At 38.4% G+C, this 13,702-nt stretch overlaps 2 protein-coding genes across 3 annotated transcripts in view; both read left to right on the forward strand.

Annotated features, from left to right (window-relative positions):
• The first annotated feature begins 3,520 nt into the window (after positions 1–3,520).
• yipf4 (Yip1 domain family, member 4) lies at positions 3,521–8,227 on the forward strand. The gene is made up of 6 exons (XM_007573914.2): positions 3,521–3,795; positions 5,075–5,228; positions 5,699–5,870; positions 6,460–6,537; positions 6,653–6,766; positions 7,413–8,227. The coding sequence occupies exons 1-6, from the start codon at positions 3,738–3,740 to the stop codon at positions 7,548–7,550; spliced, it is 714 nt and encodes a 237-aa protein (XP_007573976.1). The 5' UTR covers positions 3,521–3,737; the 3' UTR covers positions 7,551–8,227.
• An 801-nt stretch (positions 8,228–9,028) lies between these two features.
• The window catches only part of birc6 (baculoviral IAP repeat containing 6), a 71,191-nt gene continuing 66,517 nt past the window's right edge, over positions 9,029–13,702 (forward strand). For both annotated transcript variants that reach the window (XM_007573917.2, XM_016661701.1), the window contains exons 1-2: positions 9,029–9,455; positions 12,971–13,152. In XM_007573917.2, the coding sequence (XP_007573979.1) occupies positions 9,251–9,455; positions 12,971–13,152 (387 nt within the window). In that variant the 5' untranslated portion in view covers positions 9,029–9,250. The remainder of the gene's footprint in view (positions 9,456–12,970; positions 13,153–13,702) is intronic.

Genomic DNA, 13,702 nt, shown 5'->3' on the forward strand with positions numbered 1-13,702 from the left:
AACAGTGACGTTTGTCGTCTAGTATGTTTGTCCGCAGCCTGAAAGATTAGGTACCCGATTTTCAGTGGATCGACCTTCGCCTTCTTCGGAGTTTCATTATCGATCAGTCAATCAAATATTATCTATAAATCAGTTTTCATAGTCAAATGTAACGCAAAATACTTGTGTTGTTGACACACAAAGAAGTGTCCGAAATGATCAAAACAAGCAAACAGATTAGATTACTGGTAATAAAACACAGCTCTCCTTCTCATATTCTCATATAGTTATCAATTTTCTATAGGCTTTAATTATGTGCCAGTGTGTAACCAATAAATGTTTGTCACAGGTTCACCTGCTTTCTGGAAGCTGAATAGAATTGGTGGATTAGAAACTGGACTAAAATATGAAGGACTAGTGGGAAGGTGTTTACTGAATGTGTAGCACTGGGAATATTCCAGACAGGAAAGTTAATCCTTTTCAACCTATATTCAACTGAATACTCTACAAGCCAAGCCAAGATATTCAAGGTTCAAGTGGATAAACTACATGGTAGTTTTGCAAATATTCACTCATTTGGAATTTGATGCCTGAAACGCATTCCAAAAAAGTTGAGACAGGGACAGCAAAAGACTGGGAAAGTTGTGGAATTCTCAAAAACACTTTCTTGAAACATTTTACAGATTAATTGGAACCAGGTGTGTGTCATGATTGGGTATACACAGTGGTCTTAAACTACATTTCCCAATGACCACTGTCCGGCAACTATTATAAGTTGACTGTGAACACAGTAAATCGCTACATCTACAAGTGCAAGTTAAAACTCTACTATGTAAAGTGAAAGCCTTGCATTCACAACAATGAGAAAAGCCACCATCTTTTCTGAGCTAGAACTTATCTGATATGGACTGATGTAAAGTGGAAAGTGGACAATCATATTGTGGATTTTTTTTACATTGTTCCACAGCAAAAATGTTTCTCTTAGACAAAAAATTATAATAATAATGATGTTTCCATCAAAGTGGGCATCAACTCTTCACACTAGTGGATATGGAATGGAGAACATGGGGTAAGGTTTGGCTGGATGAAGTGGTCTGCAAAACATGACCACGTACCACATTATCTGTTTGCTCAGTGATGTAACATGATGTATCCCAGATCTGCAGCCAAGGATTTCCAATAAAGTAAACATAAGATTTGAAAAAAAACTCTTCCCAAACTTTCCCAAAACAGAAATGGACACCAAAGACAGATTATTTCAGAAGACAGAAATACAGATTATTCCAGACAAAACTAAGAACTGACACTTTAAAAGTTATTATTATAGTAGAAAATATTACCGGTACATGGAAAAATCCCAACTTTAGGAAAACTGAGGATTCGCTGACCCACAAAGAGTGGAGTACTTTAGGAGGAAATTCAGAGATGGAGAGCAGAGATAAGGGGCAGACAATCAAGAGTGATTTCATGTATCAATCATTTGATACATGAAAGCACAGATGATACTTGTATCAGCTGTTCTGATACATGTATCACACTGGACCATCACTCTGGCCATCTGCAAACTGTCCCATCACTCATTGGGAGTCATCATCCAACTGTAAACGAGTGATTGTTGACTGCAGCTGGATTGTGTTTGTTCTTCCTGTTAGAGTCCTGTCAACTCACCATCAGTACAAATACAGTGAACAGAAAACTCAAACTGTCTGACAGCAACAGGAAGATAATATTCGTGGAAGAGCTCCTGTCATATCCTGGATCATGCAGATATATTTGATTACTGGCCTCAGCTGCTGTGCAGAACTGGCCTGACTGGTTGCTGTTACTGGGGGTGGAGTGGAGAGGATACATTTGTATTTCAGTGAGCTATGGAGGAATCAGTCGGAAAGGAGACGGTCATGATTGTGTGTTTGGGCTGAACACTCAAACCTGGAGTCTAGAGTGTTCTGATGTTATGCTTTCTGTCACAATAACAGAAAAGGACCCATCTCCTCCTCCTCAGTTTCTAACAGACCAGCAGCGGATATGGACTGTCTTGCTGGCATACTGTCCTTCTACAGAGTCTCTGACTCACTGGTTCACCTGCACACATTTAACACTGCATTCACTGAACCTCTGTATCCAGGATTTAAAATCTGGTCCTGTGGTTGCAACAACACCAACAAGTGGCCACATTTGAATACTGCAAGTTTAGTCAACAGATTACAATGGATGAGTGTTTTTAAAAAAAAAACAAACAAACAAACAACCCCCGCTCCCCGGAAATTATTAATAGCAAGAAAAAATCAAGAAAAAAATCTAGTGTTGTAGCTTAGTTGGCATGGTGAACAAGTTTTCATTGGCACAATTTTAGCACTGTCATCTTTTCTAACTTCTTAGAAAATGAAGCAATATTTATTTTTATTTTGACAGAGATAGTTTGCATTAAAAAAAAATCTCCATTCAATGTAAAGTTATATTGGTGTAAACTGACCATTTTTTTCTATAGACAGACTGTCACATGAAGCATGACTTGGTCACCATCTAAGTTTTCTCCAACCTTCAATTTGTCAGCAAAATTCTTAAAAAAAAAAAAAAAAATGTTTCAACAGTTAAATATCTTCCTTCCGCAACCAATCACTTTGATACCTTTCAGTCTGGTTTCCATGCTCACCATGGTACTGAGACTGTTTTCGTCAAAGTGTTCAATAACATCCACATAAATACAGACTGTGGAAGAACCACAGTGCTGGTTTGGTTGACCCTCAGTGGAACTTTTGACACTGTTCACCACAACATATTGTTGAAACAATTGGAGAGTTGGGTAGGACTCTCTGGTCCAGTACTTGGTTGGTAAAAGGTTTGAATCTTACATCAAGAACAGGGATTTATTTGTTTCAATAGGTAACTTTTCATCAAAGCGGACAGAGAGCTTAATCCTGGGTGCCCTCCTATTAAATATCTGTAATGCTCCCACTAGTTTAGGTCGTAACAGGCAAAGACTAGCTATCATACCTACACAGATGATCACAGCTCTACATCATGGTGTCACCAGATGATTCTTAACCCATCCATACAATGTACAGATTTTTAGAACAAATCAATGCATGGATGTGCTATAACTTTCTCCAGCTGAACAGAAACACAAGTTATCTTTGGACCTAAAGAGGAATGGTCTAGACTAGAGTAAGCACAGTGATGGGCTCAGACCTGAATCTCCAGAGCCACATAAACACAGTTACAAAGTCAGCCTTCTATTACCTGAAGAACATTTCCAGGATTAAAGGCAAGATACAGAGAAACTAATCCATGTGTTTATGTTTAGTCACTTTGATTACTCCAACAGTGTCCTCACAAGTTTGCCTAAAAAAATCAATTACAGCTGATCCGCTGCTCACGTTCTCACAAAAACCAGGAAGGTAGAGCACATCACCCCAGTTCTAATGTCATACACTGGCTCCCTGGAACTCAGAAAATATACTTTAAAATACTGCTGTTAGTTTATAAATCTTGGGTTTTCATGCAGCATTTCGCATTTCCCAGCACGAGAAGATGACGTGAACGCATCGTACGACGTGTCTGGTTTCCAGCTTCCTTCGCACTTCCGGTTTCTTTCCCCACAGTGAGACAGAAAGCAAACAAAATGCGTTAGTTAAACTTTACAGTTGAGCTGTGGCTAGTGACAGCTTTATTTCCGTGACACAGTATATTTTACCTACCGCTTAATTAAATGTCTTTGTCCTGGACTTCATAGGTGAGGCTTTAATAGGATAGCAACCATGCAGTTCTCTCCCACCAACGGAGATTTCACGTTCGTCTCCTCTTCAGAAGCTGAAGGTATGCTAATTGCTGCAGCGCAAAGCTAGCAGGCCCCAAAGAGTGATACAGTACATGTCCAGCAGCAGTCTACTTATTTCGCTCTGTTTTATGTAGACTATTGCAGCGAAAATCATTCGCTGGTTTCCTCTGCTACTTGTATCAGATTGTTTTTATATGTGGAAGCGTGTGTTAGCTTTGTTAGACACATATAGGACGGAAGGAAAACATGTAGGTAACAAAGAGCCTGACATGATATTTAGTTGTATATTGTTTATGTTAACACTCCATTAAAAGGGGGCTTTTCGTGGCTGCTTGGAGCCATATAGTTCTGGCTCTGTCGACTCAAATCTAACTTCCACTTGTTTACCTATCGCTTAGTGACGGGATGAATTTCCGGTTTAGCTAGCGTCTTATATTAGGGTTCAGGAGTCATAAATAAATTACTGTTCTTTAAAAATAAATCTTAAAAATATATGTGTAAAAGGAGAAAAAATATATGAAAGACAAATGAGAACCAAATAAATTTTCTGTGCGCAGATTTAATTTATTTCAGCAAATTTCTTTTGTAATGCCTGTTTCCGTGTTTATTTTTCCTTCAGTAGTTGTTTCAGCTAATGGAAGCAACTAAATTTGTGCGCACTGCGCAGATCTAATTTATACCAGCAATTTCTTTTGTAATGCTGCATATTTCCGTGTTTATTTTCCTCCACTAGTTGTTTCAGCAAAGTGGCGTTTCACAGAGCGCCATTCTGAAGAAACCTTAGATAAGATTTTTCCACAATGCCACGTTCCTCCTTCAGTCCCAGTTCATTCCATACTGTGACTCAGGCACAAATGAGAGAGATGATGTAAATTATGTTCTTAATGTCAGGACACTAGCACATGGACCTTCAGCAATGCCCAGTAAACTAAGTATTGAGCTAAACTGATCATAACTTGTCTATGTGGATTAAAAGCATCTTTGCAGTTTGACATACATCTTTGCAAAGGATCTGAAATGGTAGATTAAAAAAACAATACCACTAAACAAAAGCGGTATTATAACCTAAATTATATTTTGAATACTTTAGAATTTTTCAAATAGAAAAAAATTCACAGTAAAAGCCAACTACTGGATTTTATAATAATAATATGTTATATTATCATCTGAACACCTGGTTGTTTAGCTTTTCCTTCCTTCCCATTTACGTTGATTGTGTTTAATTTAGAAATATCACGTTTTTGTTCCACATTCTGCTGCTGCTTTTATTGTTTATAAAAGGTACCGTCAGCCTGAAATCATCTATGTGATCCACAGACCTCAGTGGAACCATCAGCGCCCCTGATGTTAAACTGAACATGGCCAGTGAAGGAGGCAGGGATCCATACGCCACCACCTTCCTGAGGCAGCGAGGCTACGGCTGGCTGCTAGAAGTGGAAGAAGATGACAATGAGGAGAGCAAGCCTCTTCTGTAAGAGTGTATTTTAGGTAGTCTTAGAATTTGTAGCAAATAAGTTTGGGGGAAAAAGACAAATCTGTTATTTCAAGAAGTGTCGATGCTGCCTTGTTATAAGTAGGCCATTCTTTTTTTATTGAGCATGGTTGGATGTTCTTTTAGAAATTTTTTAATTGTTATTTGATTTTTACATTCTGAAGGAAAGGGCTGCTTGTATTAGTTCCTTTCATTATTCATTCAATAATGAACAGATTGTTTACATCTGACGCCATGCATCAGGTACCAGAAGGAAGGAATTATTGATCTTTTGTTGAGTTATTTTCCCTACTTTACACCTCAGTGTGAGAAAGACCAGGTAATGCCAATTTAAATTTGACTGAAGCATGGTTATTTACATTGTATTCCTGTTTGTTACATGAATCTGACCTTCACCCAGTGTCAGGGCAAATATTCAATTATCCTTGTCTCATCTCCTGTGTGAGCAGGGAGGAGCTGGACATTGACCTGAAGGACATCTACTATAAGGTCCGCTGCGTGCTGATGCCCATGCCGTCTCTAGGTTACAACCGACAAGTAGTTCGAGACAACCCAGATTTCTGGGGCCCTCTGGCTGTTGTGCTCCTTTTCTCCATGATCTCAATCTACGGGCAGTTCAGGGTGAGCAGAATACGGATGAACACAACTGGTTGCTCGGGATGATTACTTGAAGCATCATCTGTTTACACTAGTGATAATTTCCTGTGTTGAGTGGGGTAAACCCTAGACCACTCCTACACAGGCACAAGACAAGCAAAAGAAATAGCCAGTCATCATATTGTAATGTTCTGTTCCTTTAAATAAAGTCTTAAAACCCACCTGTTTGGAGTTGCTTTTGAACTATAATATGTGGAACGTTGACCGATATATTAGACGTTAATGATGATTTTGATGATGGCACTAATCAAAATGTAACGTTTGTCACTGGTTTCTCAACTGTTGAGTATATGTTATTTTTATAGCTTTGTATTTTTATGTTTTTATGATGTAAAGCACTTTTAACTGCCTTGTTGCTGAAATCTCCTATTCAAATAAACTTGATTGATTGTTAAGAGGGCAATGGGCGTGCACATGGGAGAAAACTTGGTCATGGAGGATTCACATGGGTTATTCCCCAGTTTTTGAAAGCAAGATCAAAATAAAGCATTCTGGGGTCAAAGGTCATTGTCCAAGCTTTAACTTTGGACTGTGTTGTCTCTTACACATGTAGGTTGTATCTTGGATCATCACCATCTGGATATTCGGATCACTTACCATCTTCCTGCTTGCTCGTGTCCTTGGTGGTGAGGTAGGTCCCGCCCCCATCACAACACAACCACAACCAATCAGCGAGTTTTAAGTTCTCTTTATTTGCCAAAATAAGGTTGTTGTTTTTCTGAGCACTCTTTTTGTCTCCTGTGTAGGTTTCTTATGGCCAAGTTCTTGGAGTGATTGGATATTCTCTTCTTCCTCTCATTGTCATAACCCCTCTGCTTTTAGTGATTGGAGGGTTTGAAGTGGTGTCCACGTTAGCCAAAGTAAGTTCTATTTTATTAAAGACTCTTAATCAGAGTGTTAATTGGATCTTCTTTTTTTTTACCATTTTAATCTATTTAGACGTATTAGTGGATCAATTTTCTTCTATTTAACTTGGAGCATTTCTCCACTTCAGAAACCATTCTTTAACTGAAGAATGTAAATCTAGCCCGACAGATGGGCTATTTAAACAGTTTAAACATCAAGCTGGAAAAATACTGTGAGGATTGAAGATTATTTTAGACTGACAATTATAATGCAATCCTTGAAGAAGTCCTATCCATCAAAGGAAGTTTGTTAAATCCTTCATTGTCTTGTGCCACTGCTGTTGTGGCTTTAAATGGTGAAACAAACCATTTAGAGGTTTTCATTTTGAGTAAGAACATTTGACTCTATGCTGAGCTTATTCAACACTGCATAGGCAAACTTATGTTTTACATAAATAGGATTTGGGAGATTTGCACCATAAATGGGATGTTTGATGTCAGTTAAGGAAGAGGCCAACTTTTTTCCATGAATATAATCCTTACACATATTGTTGATAAATGAGTTTGATCTTAAGCACTGTAGAAACTGTTATATTGTTGGGTTCTTAATCTGGTAGTGATTACTTCAAAGTGATGTTCTTGTCATGTGTTTCCTTTCCAGCTCTTTGGTGTGTTCTGGGCTGCCTACAGTGCTGCTTCACTCCTCGTCGGAGATGAATTTAAAACTAAGAAGCCCCTTCTCATATATCCCATTTTCCTATTGTATATCTACTTCCTGTCACTGTATACTGGTGTGTGACTGGATGAGTCAGAACTACAGACCTTATAGCCATGGACAGTGACCCTGAGTCATGTTGGGGGCATCAAACAACTAAACCCAGGAGGTCTTTTCTTTTTTTAAGACGTATTTGTTTTTGTTTTTTGTTTTTTTTTAACTCTGTACAATTCTAGGCAGTGAGGACATTGGGAATATGACTGTAAATAGTTTTGCCCTTTTCTTTGTTCAATAAAATGAATCAGATTTTGCAGCTTGTACCTTGTTCTGCAGGTGTCTATATCATAGGTGCTCTACTGTCCCCATATGCCTGGAGTTGGTTGTAGTTTGTGAATCTGGACATCATTTCCTGGATTATAACCTTTTTAGTCAATCCACTCAATGTTTAACAAATATTTTTGTGCATACAGTGCGGTGGAGGAAAAGACGAGTAAGAGACTGCAAAACTGTAGATTCCTCACTAATATACACTCTGTTCTGTTATGGCAAACGTCCATTAATGAGGTGCCTTGTTTTTTCTTTGTCAACTCTATCAAAATAGAAAATCACCTTACAAATAGTTACAGAAAAGAAATGGGTACTTTGTGAATTAATCATCTTGTATTTGTTGACTGGTCTCTAAGTTATTTATGCTAAACAACTAACATTCCTTTCAGAAACTAAAGAAAAATTTTAAATAAATGAATGAAATTGTTGTAAAATATGGCAGTTCTGTAGTTATTAAATAAAATAGAAAATGATCACTGAAGCATATGACATTTCTAAAACATACTTTGTGATATGGAGGAAACAGTTTAAGAGATTCTCAGTTCTCTACTAAATCAATTTGCTCATAATGTAGTAAAATGTGCTCCAGGTTAGACTGGTTTGTAATGAAATGTACTTTAAAACAGATGAAAGACATTGTTAGCACACAATAATACACAAATAATTATTGCTAGATTACGTGTCAGTTTTTGGGGACACACACAGCATAAGTAGATAGAAAAATGAAGTAATGTTTGAGGGAATTATAAAAAAAAAATGGGATTTCCAAGAACTAAATGTAGAGATAAAAATGAATTTTATGAGCTTTCATGATCCACAAAGTTGAAAATGTCACCGCACCTGTAATAGCTCCAACTTTTCTTGGAATATTTTGCACCAGGGGAAAACAGGTTTATGTCAGGGGGTTAGTTCAGAGTATGTGTATTTCATGTTGCTGAGAGTTTTTACATGTAATAAAAACAAGTAAACATGGCATAAAAGATGTTCTATCAGTTTTGCTAAGATACAATTATGATCCATGAACACATTAGTATATTAATAAAAGTATGTTATGTGATATAACAGTGGCATAAATGTGAAAATACACAATGACTAGTGTTAAAGGCAATTAAAAAATAATATAATGCATGGAGGTAATAATGATTTACTTGCGCAGTAAAAAAAATTTGTTCATCAGCTGTTCTCTCTATGGCTGTTCTCGTTTACTCTAGTTGTTCTCGCGAGATGTATTCAAGCGGTACGCTAGCTCCGTGTTCCTATGGTGTGAGTGACAGAGCCTAGCCTGGAGTTCCTCAGCGCTGATGGTGAATAGCCACCGCGGCTGTGACGGGCGGAGAAGAAGCCGCAGAAGGCTGGGGAGTGGCAATTCGGAATCTGCCCCTTAGATGAATTCAATTTAAGTTTATCGTCAGGTTCTAACAAACCAAAAAGAGGAGGAAGGGGAAAAAATAGGAAAGATGGCGGCCGCGGCCTCGCCGGGCTCGTCCACCTCCTCAGACTGGATTGTAGTGAGAGACGGTTGCCTGCGTTGCGACGAGGAAGGCCTGCGAAGTCTTTCCTACCACCCGGCCCTCAACGCTATCTTAGCCGTTACCAGCCGGGGAAGCATTAAAGTGATAGACGGAACTTCAGGGGCCATTCTTCAGGCTTCAGCACTGCACGGTAAGTACCGGAGTTCTCTGTCAAGCCCTGACAACAACACTTTCAGTTTTGACAAGCCAAATACAGTTTGTCAACAGACTGTGTAGGGACCAGCACCCTGGTGTGTTAGCTGCTCCCGGCAGCCATACAAGTGGCCTGTTGGGTTTTTGACAGCTGGGATTGTTACAGACTGTTCTGGCGGCGTAAAACAAAGCATCCTCAGCATCTTGACATAGGAACGATTCTCTTATCATTAACGTCCGTCTTTGGTGAATGGCATTCACTATTTGTCTCTATAGACTCAACATGACACCTCTGACTGTAGCTAATGGCTAGCTGTAGGACTTTGCACAGCGCTAACTAACCGGGCAATCTTCTAAAGTTCTGCCCGTCACACGCGGCCTGTGGTTAGGAAAATGGGTCCAGATGTAAACATTGGCAGTCGCTTAATAATGAATAAATGGAAACTGTAGGCTGTCTGAATTTGGTTTAGTTTAGGAAAGTGGTAATGCTTTTAGCCGCTAATGTATTTTGCTACTCGTCAGCCGCATAACTTCACAACTCACCGGCGAGAGTCAGTAGAAACTACCAGCGTGATTCCGATGTTACAGTCACACAATGGTGGACTGTAACATACCTGTAAAATAACAAATGGGAAGCTGTTCCTGCTATAACTTAGCATTTAAGCCTGTGACCGATCGAAGACTGAATGCCAGCACTGAGATTACCAACACTTAATGTTAACACGTTTTTGTTGAGATCCGATCCGATCAGAAACCGTGTCCATCATTTTTTGTTTTCTGTAGTTACTGTCTGAAATTATGCCCAATAGCATTTTATAGTAAAATATAGTAAAATACAGAAACTTTATTTAATCAGAGCACATTATGGATTTGGTCTAGCTTTTAAAACTGTATATTTCATAAATCATATGTCATCTGATGGGTCATTCCTGCGAAAGCAAATGTTTGGTATGTCTAGTCTTTTATTTTATATATGTTTGAAGTGTGATGAAAAGCGTTATTGACAAGTTGATTTCTCAGTTTGATAAGACAACCATGATTACATGTTCATAAACCTGCAGATGGTATTTTACTGTAAAAGTCGGAAGTATTTTTTTTTAAGTTAAGTTCTGTATCTGGTGAATGTTGATGAAAAGCTGTGTGAGGTGGAAATATGGCAGACAAATCAAAACTTGAGTCAGTGTTTCAATGACAAGGCACCCTTGAATGATTGCAAAGGTGAGAAAAGATCATTTCTCCTGTTATGGTTTCTTGTCCAAGATAGCAATAATAACAACGTTCTACAGCATTAGATTTAACTTTTCTGGACGCTTTCTCTCACAAAATGTTGTAACATGAACCTAAGCTACAACACCTTTAGTAACATGAACCTAAAACTGATTTTAGATTCATATCCTAATTTTAAGAGGCAAATTGTTTATTAACAAAGTCTTTAAATGAAAACGTTGAACTATGTAATAAGTGATATATTCAAAATTTTCAGCATATTCATCAGCTGATGTCCTCCAGGCAGTTAGTGCGTACTTTCAGAGTTAATTCCAGTAGGAGATGTTAGAATACAGTCAAGTATTGTGAATTTGTGTTGAAATTATATGCTGAACATTAACTCTGTGGTCTAATTGGGTCAAAAACTGCTCTGTGTTGACCTTAAATATTGTGTTCACAAATATTATTGAATAAAGTAGTTTGAGAAGGGGGGGAACATGGAATAGAAACTTTTCCTATGTTTTAAGAAAAAACATACATGTTGATGTAATCTTACAGAGGGAGAATTCAGTGAAAAATCCATTTAGCTCTATTTGACTATGTTCCATCCAGAGTTCTCTCTATGTTCCAGTTTTACAAAATAATATCCACAGTTGTTTTACAAAGCATTTCCACCAGCTGTTGATATTTTATTTTATTTTTTTTCTAATGGATTCATGCAGTTGTAAATCAGATAAAAGAAAAACCTGCCTCGATGTTCATCAAGAGTTTTTCATGTAAATTTGCTCATTGGTCAGAACCTGTTTTGGTTCATGTTAATTGGGTCATTGAAAAAGCTGATGTTATTAATAGTTGTATAACCTGTTAACGAGCCTGCAGACTGCCTCTACTCTTTCCACTCGAAACTTTTATGTGCTGTTTGCAGCAACAGGTGGAGGAGGAAAAGCACTACTGTATGCACTTTATTAAAACAACTCTGGGATCTCATTAAAGACATTTAAAATGTTACAATAAAGTTTTAACAGTTTAGGTTGGCAGTTTTTAATTTGGATTTAAAACGCTGACGTTTTCAGATCATACGTCATCATGATCTTAGTTTGGTTTTTGATCTGTCAGACATTAAACAAACAGTAAAAATGGCACACTTCAATGAGGATAAAATGTCTAATTAGCATCGGACTAAGAGAAACTGACTTTCTTTTGAAATTACCTTCAGTCAGTGCTGCTTACAGCTGAACTCATTGTCCACTGAAAACGTAGATGTTATTTCTGACTCTGTTCTTTAAACACTTGGCCTTTTTATATCTCCGATGGCTTTAATAAATCTTTAACTCTGGTTTTCCAGAGAGATTGGCTTATCAGGGTTATGAAGGTAAAATGTAGTCAGTAGCATGTGGAGAATCATAAGCATTTTGACTAATATGGACTTACTCCACTTAGTATGTTAATGGAGTAAGTCGGTGCACTAAGGCTTTTATGAGTCTTTTATTTTGAAATTTTCAGTAAGCTTCATTTTAATTGGCCACACTAATCCCCTGTTTAACAGTAGCTTGGTTAAACCAGTTAGATAATGTCCAAAACAGCAATTACCTGCTGTGAAAAATGTGAAGGCTTTTATTTTGTAGAGAAAGTGTTGCTCCTATTTTGACAGTCCAAAGTGATTGTCAGTAGCGTCTCTGTAGTTCTAAATGCCAACTCAGCCCTCTTCTGTAGCAACTGAGCGTTCCGCCATCACTTAAGTTCTAAAGAGGAGCTCAAGGTGGAGAAAGTATTCTGTCTTTGTGAGACACCCAGTCAGTTTTTCTGAAAAAAGCAGTCCAAACAACCGGCTCCCGTTCAGGAACCGTGAGAGGTATTCAAAAACCGTTTGACGCATGTGAGAGGACTATTTCTCATCTCCGATAGTACTGCGATGCATATCTGTACCTCTCTCACAGTAATAGCACAGATGAGTGAGAGACGGTGTGCGCTGAGCTCTGAAATTTTTGAGAAAAGGATGAAAATGAATGGCTGGGAGCCTGAGGTTACCCTCTGATGCCAGTTCACTCTGAAGCACCTTGACAGAAAAACGTAAGCCCTAGAGAAACCCTGATGTGTCTCATACCGTACTGTCCACACAACATGGTGGCAGTTTTAATAACAATGGTAAGAACATATTTTTATGAAAATGTCATAGTCTATCTATAAAGCAAAACAGCCCCTCTAGGGTGACTCAGTTTATCTCTGTTCCAGTAGAGGTGGTGGATCGGAGCTTCCAGTTAGATCTGAAAGCTAACTGATTAATGTTATCCTGTCGTTATGTGCTAGCTAAACCAGGCGGCCGCGTCAGGTGCCAGTACTTCCCTGCAGTCGACAAGGTGCTTTTTGTGGACGACTACGCCGTGGGGTGCAGGAAGGACCTGAATGGCATTCTGCTCTTGGACACGGCCCTACAGCCGCCGGTGGCCAAGCCGGAGGACGTGGTTCAGCTGGAGCTGCCGGTCACAGAGGTGAGGCTGCACTGTCGCGTTCAGACAGGAAGTACTTGATGCTGTTGTTGTACCTGGAAGTTTGACGCTTATCATGTGTTTGTAAACATGTTGATCTTAGAGTTCTGTCTTTTGAAGTAAGAAATGTTTTACCAGATACATTTATTCAATTATTGGGCTTAACTGATGCCTGATTATCAAGAAATATGAACGATTGAAAGGTTACAAATAACAAAGGTTATTTGTAGGAGAAACATTGAATCTCAGAGCAGAAACATCCTTCTGAAGGGAAGCAGACTACATCTGCATTGTAGTAGCATTTTTTTTTAAAGAACAGAGATTCAAGAGGAAGTTGGGTTTTTTTTACCCTCACTGAAAGAGGCTGAAAATAAGTCATCTCTGTCTTAAATCCAATATCCATTAGGGTTTATAAACATATTCACCTCTTTTAAGGCCTTTTAACTGAATATCGTTTATTGGCATAACATGCAGTGACAGTCCATTATGATGCATCAATACTGGAAGAGCAAGTAGCTCAGATTATAACCAGTGCAAATTGAAGTCAAATTCT

The sequence above is a fragment of the Poecilia formosa genome, unplaced genomic scaffold (genome assembly GCF_000485575.1).
Source record: "Poecilia formosa unplaced genomic scaffold, Poecilia_formosa-5.1.2 Scaffold340, whole genome shotgun sequence".
In the NCBI taxonomy this organism is placed as follows: domain Eukaryota; kingdom Metazoa; phylum Chordata; class Actinopteri; order Cyprinodontiformes; family Poeciliidae; genus Poecilia; species Poecilia formosa.

Bases quoted from the DNA above. Each gene is read 5' to 3' on its own strand.
- yipf4 (XM_007573914.2), top strand. From the start codon at position 3,738: ATGCAGTTCTCTCCCACCAACGGAGATTTCACGTTCGTCTCCTCTTCA. The intron at 6,538-6,652 runs GTAGGTCCCGCC...TCTCCTGTGTAG, and splicing joins CTCGTGTCCTTGGTGGTGAG to GTTTCTTATGGCCAAGTTCT. The intron at 6,767-7,412 runs GTAAGTTCTATT...TTTCCTTTCCAG, and splicing joins TGGTGTCCACGTTAGCCAAA to CTCTTTGGTGTGTTCTGGGC.